Source organism: Melospiza melodia, chromosome 1 (assembly GCF_035770615.1).
Source record: "Melospiza melodia melodia isolate bMelMel2 chromosome 1, bMelMel2.pri, whole genome shotgun sequence".
In the NCBI taxonomy this organism is placed as follows: domain Eukaryota; kingdom Metazoa; phylum Chordata; class Aves; order Passeriformes; family Passerellidae; genus Melospiza; species Melospiza melodia.
The window spans coordinates 141,014,551-141,027,610 of record NC_086194.1 but is presented as its reverse complement, the minus strand read 5'-3'; the positions used below and the strand labels follow the sequence as shown (position 1 = coordinate 141,027,610).

The 13,060-nt window shown below is 39.3% G+C and overlaps 1 protein-coding gene across 9 annotated transcripts in view; it reads left to right on the top strand.

Moving 5' to 3' along the window:
- Positions 1–13,060, top strand: part of EYA1 (EYA transcriptional coactivator and phosphatase 1) — a 158,838-nt gene that overhangs the window by 66,280 nt on the left and 79,498 nt on the right. For 3 of the 9 annotated variants that reach the window (XM_063170229.1, XM_063170238.1, XM_063170218.1), the window contains exons 3-5: positions 7,694–7,743; positions 9,162–9,289; positions 11,125–11,187. In XM_063170229.1, coding sequence (XP_063026299.1) covers positions 7,694–7,743; positions 9,162–9,289; positions 11,125–11,187 — 241 coding nt within the window. Of the gene's footprint in view, positions 1–523; positions 632–1,562; positions 1,695–2,176; positions 2,212–7,693; positions 7,744–9,161; positions 9,290–11,124; positions 11,188–13,060 lie in introns of those variants that run through there. The other 6 variants (XM_063170265.1, XM_063170256.1, XM_063170246.1 and 3 more) reach the window with 4 other exon arrangements.

The window sequence follows — 13,060 nt, the reverse complement described above, 5'->3', positions numbered from 1 at the left end:
CTGATATTATTCTTTTAATAGATGTAGCTCCTACAGTCAGTGAAGCAAGATGTGTCTTTATATCAGATTGAGTAGTGCTTTTAAAAAATGATCTTATTAACACTGGTAAAGAATTCAGTGGTAAGCATTTTCCAGAAGATCGCGGCTGTTCCAAAAAAGTGTATAGTTCAGAAAGATTGCATAGCCTTGTGCTTCAGGGTTTCAGTGACTTTTACCTGGCACAACTGCGTGACTCCATAATAAGTAATTTGCATTTCTTTCACAGTTTAATATAGAACACGGTAAATAGTTTTCTTGGCGTGAGCTGTGGTTTGTGACTCTGAAGAAGTGATGGGATTGTGTTTGTGCTGGCTACGCAGACGGGCCCAATCGAAAGCTGCTTATTTTGACCTGGCTTCCCATATATGGTGTGTGACTGTCCCGAGATCCCTTTTCTCCGCTAAACAAAATGAAATCCTAGGTGCGTTCTCAGCTCGAGGTTGACTTGTAGCTTTGCAAACCGATCTGCTTTCCTGAAGCATTCCCAATGTACTTGCTGCAAAATAATGTCTCACTTACTGGGATGTAGTAGCCAGAAGATATTTCTCCTCTAGAAGTATTGCTTTCACATTCACAGATTAGTTAATTGAAGGTAAGGATATATTAGCAGTGAATAACCACAGGTTTTTGTAAAGAGGAAAAAAAGTTCTGTTTCAATCTGTTTATACAGTGTAAAATTGGGGGAGGGGGGTTGCTGATTTTTGGTTTTGTTTTGGTTTTTTAAAATTCAGTACTTTAGACCTGGAATGGTATTAAGACTTCTTTTTTGGTACTATGAATCGTTACGCTGTTTTCCTCATCATATTTGGATTATGAGCACTGAAAAACGGTGCAGAAAACTTAGCATTACGTGAAGGGAAAGATACTGTCTGCGTAGTGGAAATGCTCTGGAGAATGCTGGTCAAATTTAGTTATTATGTATGCTATAATGTTTTTTAACGTAATGTATGTATTTTTGAAAGAGTTAGGTTGTTGTTGTTTTTTTAAATTATGAGCAACTAAAAGTTCTGTAATAGAAAAGCATCATAAACCCATTTCAGTTTAATGGCTTACTAATGAAATAATTTAATTACCTATTGATTGGTAAAAGCTAAGGTTACTTAATGCACAAATTTAACTCTGTGCAACCATCTCTTCCTTCTTTGGAAACATTTATATGGTCTCTGGAAACAGCCTTTATACAGTTTCAAATTTTAAAACTTTAGTAAGTGATTCATAATAATTAAAATATGAATTTGACTATATTTGCAATTGTTTTTAGGTGTACAGATATTTAATGGTTTAAGTGGTTTAAACCATTTTAAAAGTCCCAGATATTTTGTTTAATAAATACCCTTAAATTGGAGAAGGGTAGCTTAAATAGTTTTAGCAGACCCTTTCTTTACAAGGTTGCAAGAATCTCAGATATTTGAGAACAAATCTGTTACATATCCAATCAAAACGGCATGTCCGGACGTGCACGCCGGTTGTACGCTTAAGAGCCTCTATGAGTATCCCTGTTTAGCTTCTCTCATTGATATAATGTTGGTGTCATTCCGGTTATTCTATTAGGACGGCTTTAGTTTAAACCCAGTTTACAAGAGGGGACGCATCTACGGACAATTCAACTTTCTGAATGAGGAGGGGCCCGAGGGATTTTCAGGAGTGTTTCTGGGGTGAGGCTGGGGAAGGTGCAGGGCAGGGGGGCCCTGCCGGCCGGGCAGGGGGCGGAGGGGGCGGCCGGGGCCGCGCAGTTTCCGCGGCGGAGCGCGGCAGCCCCGGCCGCCTTTCGCCCGTGCAGGACGGCTGACTTGAGACCGTGCAAGCCTCGTTGCAGTTGTTGCTTTTAAACCAATAAGGCTGGGACAAGAGAATAGCTGCGGTTTGCATTACAAAAACAAAAACAAAACCCAAAGGGGAAAAGAAGAAAAAAAAAAACAAAAGAAAAGGAAAAAAAAAAAAAAAAGGCGAAGGGGAGTGAGAAGGCAAGCGGGCGCGGGAGCGGCGGCGTGCCCGCAGGCAGTGCCTGGGCAGACGCACACGGCTGAGCAAACAGACGGCGGGGCTGCAGGCAGCCTCCCCCGGCCGCGCTTTGTCTGCCCGGCCCGGCGCGGCGCGGCCCGGCCCGGGGCGCTCCTGCCCCGCCGCGCCATGGGAGGCGCGCCCTGAGCGCCCCGAGCGCCGAGCGGCACCGTGAGTACCGGGGCGCGGACAGCGGCCGCGCGGAGCGGCACGGGCGGAGCGCCGGCAGGGAGCGCGGAGGGAGGGAGGGAGGAGAGCGGCGGGAGCGGGGCCCTGCCGCAGCCCGGCTGCCGAGCAGAGCGGGGTCCGGGCGGCGCCGAGGGCAGCGGCGCTTTCCGCGCGTCCTGCCGCCCCGGAGGAGAGCGGCGCTCAATTATAAATCACTGGCTGCAGCGTTAATTTTGGCCGTAGTTCAGGCTGGGGTTTGTAGGCTTCCCGCAAAACAGATGTTAGGAGGTTCTGTTTATTGTGATCAGCCAGGTTTGGGGATTCTCCTGTTTGATTTCCTGGAGCGCTAATGGTTCGGCAGATAGCAGTAACGTGATGGGGAGATGGTAAATGGGGGGGTGGAAATAGGCACGTACGGTACGAAACCAGCAGATCTTGTTGAAAGAGACATGAGAGCGTGAGAAAAATAATAAAGAAAATTGGGAGGAAGAATGCCTGACAGAGATTTTGACAGTGCTTTCTGAAGCAGGAAATCCTTTCGCTTAATATGTTTAAAGTTTCCAAACACCAAGGAAAACATGCAGATCCCCACAGGAGAACTTTTCAAGATGACAGAATGAACATCTACACAACTGAAATATCTGACGTTTATTGACATTTTAGGTGGCTTATTCAGAACGGTGATCTTAGAACAAGGAAGTTAAAGACATTCTGAAGTCTTGTTAAATTTACATCTTCCTTTTGAGCAACCAAGACCCACCAAACATTCTCTTGGTGTTTCAAACACCAAGAGGAAGGACTGCCCTTTACAGTGCAAGATTGATTCTGGAAAAATAAGGTGTTAGTGCACTTAAAAACGCTTCTTTGAAGGTGGTTGGGGTATGGTGTGGTTTTCTTTCTTCTGTAAGCAAACATTCAAAATTGAGGTAAGCGGAAGAGATAAAAGCTTTCCGGGGAAAAAAAATGATAGTGTGTTTCGTGTAGTTTGTTTAAATTTAAAAATGAGCACCGGGGGGAATTTGGAATAAGAAGTGGAAATGTGGTGTAGTGTATCATTGGAAGTTTTTAACATTAGATACCAGTTATAAAGACTAATAAAGATTATTTTATTTTCCTACCCATACTGAGATGGTTCACAAAGCATCTGCCAGAACGCAGACTACTGTTTTGGGGTGTCAAATAAATGAATAGTACTGATATGGATATGCATTGGTAGAAGTACATTGGTATACGTGTGTGTAAACACATTACAGAATTTCAGGTGTATAAACACGTATACACACAGTGTTTTCATGTTGCTCACAAACCTATGACATGCAGTTTTTAGCCAAGCACCTCGCTGCTGTCAGAGTTTTCCCAAGGCCTGGAAGGGTCTGGAAATGAGCAGCCATCCCCTCTCAACAGTTCTGTGCAGTGACAGACAGCTTGAGTCATGCTTCACTTTAGGAGAAAAAAAGAATGAGTAATCATTTTGTTTGAATTGCAATAAGTATGAAATATTTCTCAGGAGCCAAAAAAAATCTTGGAAAAGTAGAAAGACATTCTTAAATAGCTGGTCATAATAGAAGCATTGTCACATTGTAGTATTTCTTTCTTAAGGGGAAGAAAGTGTTGGGATTTCAAAATGTTTCATTCATGAGTGTATGAAATGAGCACACAGGATAGCACTTCAGAAGAATTTAAACTGGCAATTAAAAATTTAATTTAAACTGCAATTACTTGCTTTTAATTTAATAAGTACAATTTGTCCTTGATGTGAATATCTAATGAAAAAGCCCAGCCTCTTGGAGCCCAGCATTATATGATTATTGGAAGAGTGAAAGCATTACCAAGTTTCCTGGGTTGCCAGCAAGGTGCCTTTCTGCAGCCAATTGGCATTTTAGTTTTGTAACATTTTGGCTGTTGAAGCCATTATGTCGGTAGATACTGACTGCTTTGCTCTTTTAGGGAGGTAAAGAGTGCTGTTGGGGAAAAAGTCCCTTTCCCTCCCTCCCTCCCTCCACCCCTTCCTAAAAATGACAGATTTTTTTTTTTCCCCTAAGAAGGAACACCTTCATTTGAAAACTGCCAGTGTCTTTGAAATTTGCTTCTTTAAAGAAGAACTGTATTTCAAGAGAAAACGTGTGTGCTGGCTATAGTTTTCTGGGTTAAATTCTTATTTTCACTTTGAAAATTTCTTTTCAGCTGGAAAAATGTTTTAAATTATAGCCATTAAAAAAATTGCTCCTAGCAAGCAAAAATACTGTGGAAAACCTGTAATTTAGACAAGTACCTACATTTTATTTGCTCTGTGTTGCTGAAATTTAGAATCTCTTCCCATTTACAGTTTATTTTTCACAGAACATTATTAACTTTTTGGCTTCATACATGATCTTCTGTCAGATGCTTTTGATTTGTAATTTAGCAAAGTATAATAAACAGTGCAAAAGTCATGAATTTTCCTCTGCATCCTGAGCTCTGTGGTAGGGAAAATGTGATAAAATGTGTACCTTAAGTCTTGTTTGATGATCTCTCAAAGCAAGTTTGCCTTCTGGAAATAATTTCTGGGGTTGAAGAGCATGGTATTAACAGATTTAATGTGGCTATTCAGTGGATTGGTGGAGTACTATGTGAGGTTTAACAAAATGAGAGAGACAAATTGAACATCAACAAAACCTACATCTGTGAAGAATTATAAATTTAATTAGAAAAAAGGGCAAACTTAAAAGACCTCATTAACTAATCAGAATTTGATGTTACTGATTTAAGATTCTTAAATGGATGAATTTTAAGTAGCTTTGCTATCATTGTCCTTTTTTTCTCGCCATGTACTACATAGTGCCCAATCTGCAGTCTGTATTAAGGAGAAAGATGTGAATGTTACTGACAAAAATCAAATTATACAGAGTAATGTTTTTGAAGCATTAAGAAGAACTTGTATGCCATTCAGCCTATAAGGCATTTTTAGTTTAAGCAGAGCATTGAGTATGAAGGGGGTGTGACAGCTCCTTTTTTTTTTTTTTGTGACCCATTTCTATCCAGATAAGGCCAAGCACTTGGGTTTTTTTCCCCCACTTTTTATTTGATATGTGAGTTATGTTGCCAAACTTCAATTACCCAGAAACCTGTTGACAAAATGGGAATATATGAGGGAAAGCACAAGCACACACCACCCAGAAATGTTCTTATTCTATGAATTAACTGGTCGTCATAAGTGTGGTTCCTTACTACGTTGTAATTTTGTACTGCACATAAAAAACTGAAAGCATGTGAAGTGTAGCATTTTGTAAACTGTAACTAATTTCAGTCACATCTGTGTCTAATTGTTGTCTGCATTCGCATTCTTGAGAGTAGATTTATTTTTCCTGGACCACTCTGTGGATTCAGCTGACCAGCCTAAGTGAGGATTAGTTGTTTTAAAGTTATTTTGATTAAAGAGTCATTTTTAAATTTGGTAACGTGCAACACATGGTTTAAATAATCCTTGAGACACAAAGGAATATATCTAAAGTATGTCTAATGAAAATGAAAATTGTGGATATGAACTTTCACAAATCATGGAGTGTTGGAGGACATTTAAGATATATATTTAATTCACTGTGAATGAGCTGGTTATTTTTTTTGCCCTGTCCCACAAATACATTAATGAGATCTTTCTTGCTATGCACATACATGGACATGTATATATGTATATGATGTATATATTTTCAAATGTACAGAAGTTGCTATTTTTGTAAATATTTGGTACTTAAAATAGTGAGGATTACATTTTTTAAATTTGAATCAAGTATTAATAATTGTGTAGTGCATGTTGGAAAATATCGGGTTGTTAAAGCATCCATTTGGAAAAGGAAGTTTTTTCTATTATAAAAGATGGGTTTTAAAAGATCCTGTGCAAGAGGGAGTGAAGATAGCTCTGTAGGCAAACTTAGTTCTCACCTATAATTTTTTCCAGGTGTTTAGAAGTAACAGCAGAAGCATATCCTAAGGCACTCTGCAGCAGTTTCTGGGGTAAAGAACTAAGGGGGGAAAAAAATTCCTTCAACCAAAATGCAGAGTTTTGACTCTATCTGCAGGTCTAGTTTGATTTGGCATGCAGCAATGTATTGAAAAGCGTGTTATGCAGTACTTTAAGTGCCCAGTTATAAAAAGATTGATGTTCTTCAGCATGCATTATTGCATGCTTCTTGACATCATTCGTAATGTTCTTCCTTGCCTGACTGCCCCTAGCAGTTGTTTACTCTTGCTAGTAGTAATTCCGTCTGTGATTAAAAATAACAAAAAACCCACCCTACAGACACATAAGTAGGATTTGCTCGGATGATTTTTATGGCACTTAAAATGCCTCATCTCCCTTGTCTTTGCTCTGTGATCATTTAAGAGATGTCAGTTCAGGTTGAATGGAAACGCACAAGAAAGCTCCTCACTGCAGACATTGGGAGGATATATACCTTGCCCAGGGAAGCTTTCGTGTGCTTTTAAGCTAACAGTGTCTAGGCGTGTATTTCCACCTGAATTTTATCACCTGCTGACAATTGTTACTGCCTAAAGTTTGTTAGTAAAGCAACAGCGTTTTTCTGATGAAATATGAAAACTATTACTCACCTGAGTTATAAAAGGAATGATTTGATTAAATTAAAAAATTATTGGTGGGCTTTCCAGTGGAAAAAGATTCCTTTTCTTCATGAGCGACCTCAGAGGTAAATTCTACAGCTTCCTCCCATTTATTTAGCCAGAAGTATGCTTTTAAGTAATTTTACCAGAAATCTCATTAGCAACTGAAATTTTTACTATGCAATAACTATGTGGAGTTTTTATTTTAGTTTGACCTGGCTGGAGATGGGCTTCTTTTAGAGGTGATTCTGTCAGGCTGCGTGCTATATAGTGGAGGTCTTTACCATAGGTAGACTTGCCCGTTGTTATTCTCTACCCCTCCTCCCCCAAAAACACCATCAGCATCTCCAGCTCGCCTTTGGGGTGAGCTTGACTGGTGGGTTCCCTGTGGCACAGAGGAAGGATGGCGAGGAGCAAAGGAAGAAGAAAACCAGTGTGATGAGGGCAAGAATCGGTCAGGACGGAAGGAGGAAGGAGGGATGAGAGGAGCGGAGGATGCTGCGGGGCTCGGGGCAGGAGCAGCTGGTGCTGCCCTTGGCGGGGTTACCTTTGCGGGGTGCGGGCCGAGCCGAGCCGAGCCGAGCCGAGCCGAGCCGTGCCGGGGGAGGAGGGCTGAGCCCCCGTGCAGCTGTCACGGGCCCCTGATGAATCACTATCCCGTCACTTGGCTGCCGTCCCCTGGCGCGGGGAGGAGGGAGAGCGACCTGCCGGGGAAACAACAGTTGAGCCTTCAATTTAAAGACAATATGCCTTTCAGGGGCACCGCACCCTCCTCCTCTCCCTTTGGATTTAAAGGACAGAATTGTCATCCATAGTGATATCCTTTCTTTAAATTAAGGCCTCGTAGTAAAGTGGAGTAAGAGAAGCTTCTGTTTGTTTCCCTGGTTTACAGGTGCAGAAGTCCCAAACCAGTTCAGATGTTGCTGTTTCCTCAAGCTGCAGGTAAGGATTTGATTGAAAATTGCTAATTTTTTTACAAGCCTTCTATTGTTGGTTATTTTTTTAAACTTCAAGTGATAATGAAAGTATTTATTCTTGTTTCTCACATTAAGCAGATGAGTAATTGTTGGAGCGTAGGTTTTACGTGTGTGCAACCAAGTCTGTAAACCATGAGCACGTAACTTTTCCACTAAATTGTTTGAGTTTATATTTGATGCAGGCATTTTGAACTCATAGCAGTATCATCTTCTTCTTTTTGTGTAGATTGTTTTAGGTAAAGAAATATTAAATGAAGAATCTATGTTTAGAATCTGTGATAAAACTTCAGTTAAAATACAAAAGCTTCGTACCTGAAATGACACTTAGAATATTTGTACCATTACTGCAGGAGTAATTTTATATATAATTTTAATAGTCTTTAAAAGAGCCTAAGCATTACTTTTAAACTGAAAAATGACTAGCTCAAATGCCTTGGAGGCACAGTAACCTATGAAGTTTCTACTGGGAGCAATTACTTTGAATGAGTACGTCAAATAACAATATCAGAAGTTTTAGATATAAAGGCACAGAAGGGTAGGGAACTTCAGTGATAAGTCCCACCACCAATCAAGGGACACGTCATGGTGGCGATGACTCTTGTCCTGTTAATGTAGGGCCATTGAAAGCACAAATATGAAATATTTAGCTGCTTTAATGCTGTTTAAACGTTTAATTTTTGCTTTAGCTGGGAATTTTTCTTTCCTCATTTTGAGTGAGCGACAGCTGCTGAGGTACAGCAGAGTGCTCAGGCACACCAGCGCCTGCATGGACTCACTGCATGTCGGGCAGATCCCTTCCCAGTTGGGCACGCTTTATGTAATCCACAAAGCAAACAAGTGAGCAGACATAATAATGTTTTAATGCTGCATTTGTTTCAAAGGAAACAGAGGAACAATTAAGTAGTTTGCCAGAGTAAACACATACATCAGGAATATCTCATTCCCTGTCAGTAGATGATAGGTTTCCACAATTGCTTCAAGTGTTTTATTTGTTTTGGAGGCCCATTATATTGCCACTGAGTGGTAAATCTTGAAAAAGCAGTGTTAATTTGTTTTCAAGAGAATATATGTCTTCATATGTTGGGGATTCCATCTTTGTACGTATTTTAAAAATACGAGAATGCATCAATTTTTAAAGTGCAGTACTTGGAATCTAGGTTTTATTTAGTTACAAGCTGCAAAAATAATTAAAGTAGCTTTCCACTCCCGTTTGGGGCTACAACATGAGTTAAGCACTGGAAAAGATCAAGTTGGGAAAAGTAGTTAATTTTTTACTAAGCGTTTCTGGGATGTTGATAAATAGCAGGCTGCATCTCATAAAGGCAGTTCCTCTGTAATTCATGTTGACTTATGTCACTAAAACAAGTTGCATCTTGTTTTCAGGTCTATGGAAATGCAGGATCTAGCCAGCCCACACAGACGACTAAGTGGTAGTAGTGAATCCCCCAGCGGTCCAAAACTTGATAACTCCCATATAAATAATAATTCCATGACACCCAATGGCACAGAAGGTGAGCCAGACTTTTTTTTTTTCAATATTTCATAATTTGGTTTTTTTTCTCCTTTTTATCTTTGGTGTTCTCACAGTCAGCACGCTATATAATGTTTTTCTATTTTAGGTGTTCTGTGTTTATTCATATGTTACATAAAGGCAATGTTCAATGTTTATTAGTAGTTACTATTATCAAGTTTCAGCAATAGCTTTCATTACAGGTTTATGTTTCTTTCATGGGTTTTGAGTGGACAGAGCAGGTAGTATGTGCAGAGCTTAAATTAAAAAAAAAAAAAGTCAAAAAGTCAAAAAACTGTAAAGGAAATTTAATGATGAGAGAAAAGAAGTAGGTGTTTACAATTGCCATAATACAAAATGTAATTTTTCAGTCTTTCTTGCTATTTTGGTATTTCTTTATGTCTCACTTTTTGTAAGCTCCTAAGGCTATGAGAATTTTGTCAAGTAGGCTAATAAAACTGAGTGTTGAAAGTTCCTCAGGCTAGCTTGCTGCTGTGATGGAGTGACCAAAATTCAAACAGGTGTAGTAATTCAATGGGGTAAACTGATACCTATTTCTCAAGAAGCAGTCAGGCAGTTGATAAGTTATGTTTGTTCTCAGTAGAATACTAACAGCAGAACAACCTAACAGCTTTGCCAGTAATATAATACAGCTATAATACATATAATAATACATATAATGAAACACAGAAGGGTTTATGCAACGAGCAGCAAAAAATGCTCTTTCCTGAAGCATTTCTATGGCAATAGTGGAAGGATCATATGGGATATTTAACTGGCTGTGTGAACAGAGACTTAATGCATTACTGGAAGACAGAGTCATGCAGATTCAGTATTGCTCTTCAGTATAACTGTATAGGTAAACTGCTACAACTGTTGTAGCAAAGATATGATTTTTTTCCCCTAAGAACTGGGTTGTAGTAGTGCTGTCAAACTCTTTAGGATTATGGACATGCATTTTTCCAGGAAAGGCACATGTCAATCAAGCAGATGTTGTACCCCCCCTCAATTCCCCACATATCTTTGTTATTCATTGTAATTGGAGTCCTTGGTAGTGGGGACAGTTTATGGGTTATCAGATTAACAGGGACTTGCGCCAGACTTGTGTGTAATTTACTTTTTGCTATTGCTGTAAAAGTATTGCTTCAATCAAATATTAAGCCATAAAAAAACCCAAACCCTTTTTAAAGGATAAATAAAGTGCTTAGTGTGCTCATGGAGTTTAAGCGGGAAAATATTTTATGTCCATAAATTAATCTTCTTCCTTTAAAATATACAAGTATGTTATTATATTTTTTATATCATATTACCAGGTATATACCACTTTTGGTACATGATAAAATTGCCCTTTCAAATTAAAATTCCTTTAGCTCACAGAAGCCTTTGTTGTAAACTTCATGAGCTTTTATACCTTCTATATAACTTGAAGGTTCTTTTGTAGCAAAAAAAAAAAAAAAAAAAATAGGGGGTGTTTCTTGAAACATTGAAAGATGTTCATCATCTGACGACTTTTTGTTCAACATGTAGTGCCATGTGCATCCACTCTGAGAAATGCTTAATATTACTTTGTCAGGAAATGAGGTATATGTTGTATCTGTTAATGCACTGACTTCAGGTAGAAAATAATTTTGGAAATAATATCTCAACTTCTAGGTAGGTATCAGAGTTTATTGAAGGAAGTCAATTAAACCATGGTAACTTATTTGTCTGACACTACAACTTTCCAGTTTAAAAGAATTTGGAGTGAATTCTACCCAGAAAGCTCTAACTTGCAATAGATGTTTGCCTCCTGAGATGAAGCCAAATGGTTTTCTTTTGTTTGCCCTTTTCCCTCAGGTGACATGACCCTCCTCAGCACTGCAGACTGGCTGCTCAGCCCTAGCACACAGAGCCCTGCAGGTTTGGGTGCTGCAGGCGTGGGCACTCAGCATGCGATTTTGGATGTTGTTCCAAAAGTGTCCTGAGAGACAGCTTGTGCTTGGCCGTTCTGCTCTGAGCTCTCTAATTTGAAAATTCCTGTCTCTGATTGCTCTTAAGTGACAAAGAAGGAAAAGTTTTTCAAAGAAACTAGAATAATTTATTTCTGAATGAGATGTGTGCCAAGAGACAAAATTTGTAAGTGAAGCAGATCCCTAAGAATCTGAAGGTGGAATTTTTACTGCTTATCTGTTTTATCTTGAAAAAATGTTTTGTTAGGCTCCTTGAGCTGCTTAAAAGAGTTAAGAAGGAGTGGAGTGAATGAAGCAAAAGTTTCCTATTTTTTTTTAATGAAGGTTGAAGTAAAATTATTTTTTCTGGGATTCTTGAAGCAGAATCCTGCTGAGCCAGAAGTGGCTGATTGTAAGGATGTGGTTATAAGGGCTCACTGAATAACTCTTTCTAGATGCTGCAGTGTGGTTTGCTTGATTGTTGCACATGGAGTGGAGATGTGGGTTGCTGAATCTTCACATGTCAAATATAATATGTGAAATCAGCTTCTATCATGCACAGATTCTCACTAATGTGAAAGAGCCCTCGTTCCCTAGCATAAGAGATCTTCATGTGACTGAGAAGAAGGGCCTCTAGGTATTTGCATGTTATAAATATCTTGTAAAGATATGTTAAATTTGATTTGACTATGGGTGTGATTTTGACAGGGTTCCATACCCTGAAGCACAGGATATGTTCACTAGATGAGGGGAGGGGAAGAAGAAAGAAGAAGGGAAAAAAAAACCCTGTCCCAAAGTGAAATGGCTGCATTTCAAACAAATGTTCATTAATTCCTCTAAGGCACATTTTCAGACTTGTCTTCTATTGATGTTTTTCTGGAAGAGGATGTGGTTGGAAGATAGCTCACTTTGTTAGCTAATATTTTTAGCTTCACACTTAGCTGTAAGTTTTCAAAGCACTGAATGAGGATTTAGTTGTGTGATTAGGTCTGAATTTAATCTCTACATGCAGCTTATATATAACTCTTTGTGTGCTTAAATTCACTTTGAGAGAGCAAAATTCTCCTCTTGGCCAGGCAGCATGGTCTTCAGTGACGGGGAAGTAACAAGGAAATTATAGATCTTGACCAGACAGAAGTTTCCCAGGATCAAATGCAGAGGACTAAAATGTCTGGCTAAAGGCACTCGGAAAAATCAGGCCTAGTATGCCAAGGTGATGCTGACTATATAAATACTACAGTATTTGAGGTTTTCCTGTTCTCTTTAAGTATATTTCCACAACATACCCTCTGTTGTAGAAAGGAGCAGGTACTGGACACCATCAAAATTATGGCCTTGTATAACGTGCCTAAGAAAATCTCTTAAAACAAATTACTGGAGTAGGGATCAAAATCTTCATAGTTTTACTTTATCTCTAATCTTCCTTTGCCAGTGAATTGCCATGGTGGGTTGATACTGAAGGAGTTAAAGGAACAATAACAACAGAAGCTCATAAAATTGCCATTCATTAAGTTTTATCAGACAGCTGGTGGCTATTCCAACACAGTGCCCACTTTGGTGGATACCCTTTAGAGGGGAAAGGCCGTGAGTAATCAGTAAACTTGAAAGGAGTAGGAAATCTGTTTTCCATGGCAGACAACTGCATCCAGTTTCTGCCTACGATGATCTTTACTTTTATCTTAAGAATGTAAATCAAATCTGATGGATGGCATAGAGTGAGAAACAGAAGCCTGTGGCCCATCATGATGATGTTTTATGCAACTGAAATGGAAAAGAATAGATGAGGACTGAGAGAAGGAGCTGTTATTTTCTGAGCAACTTCTCTTCACTCATTTAAGCACTAC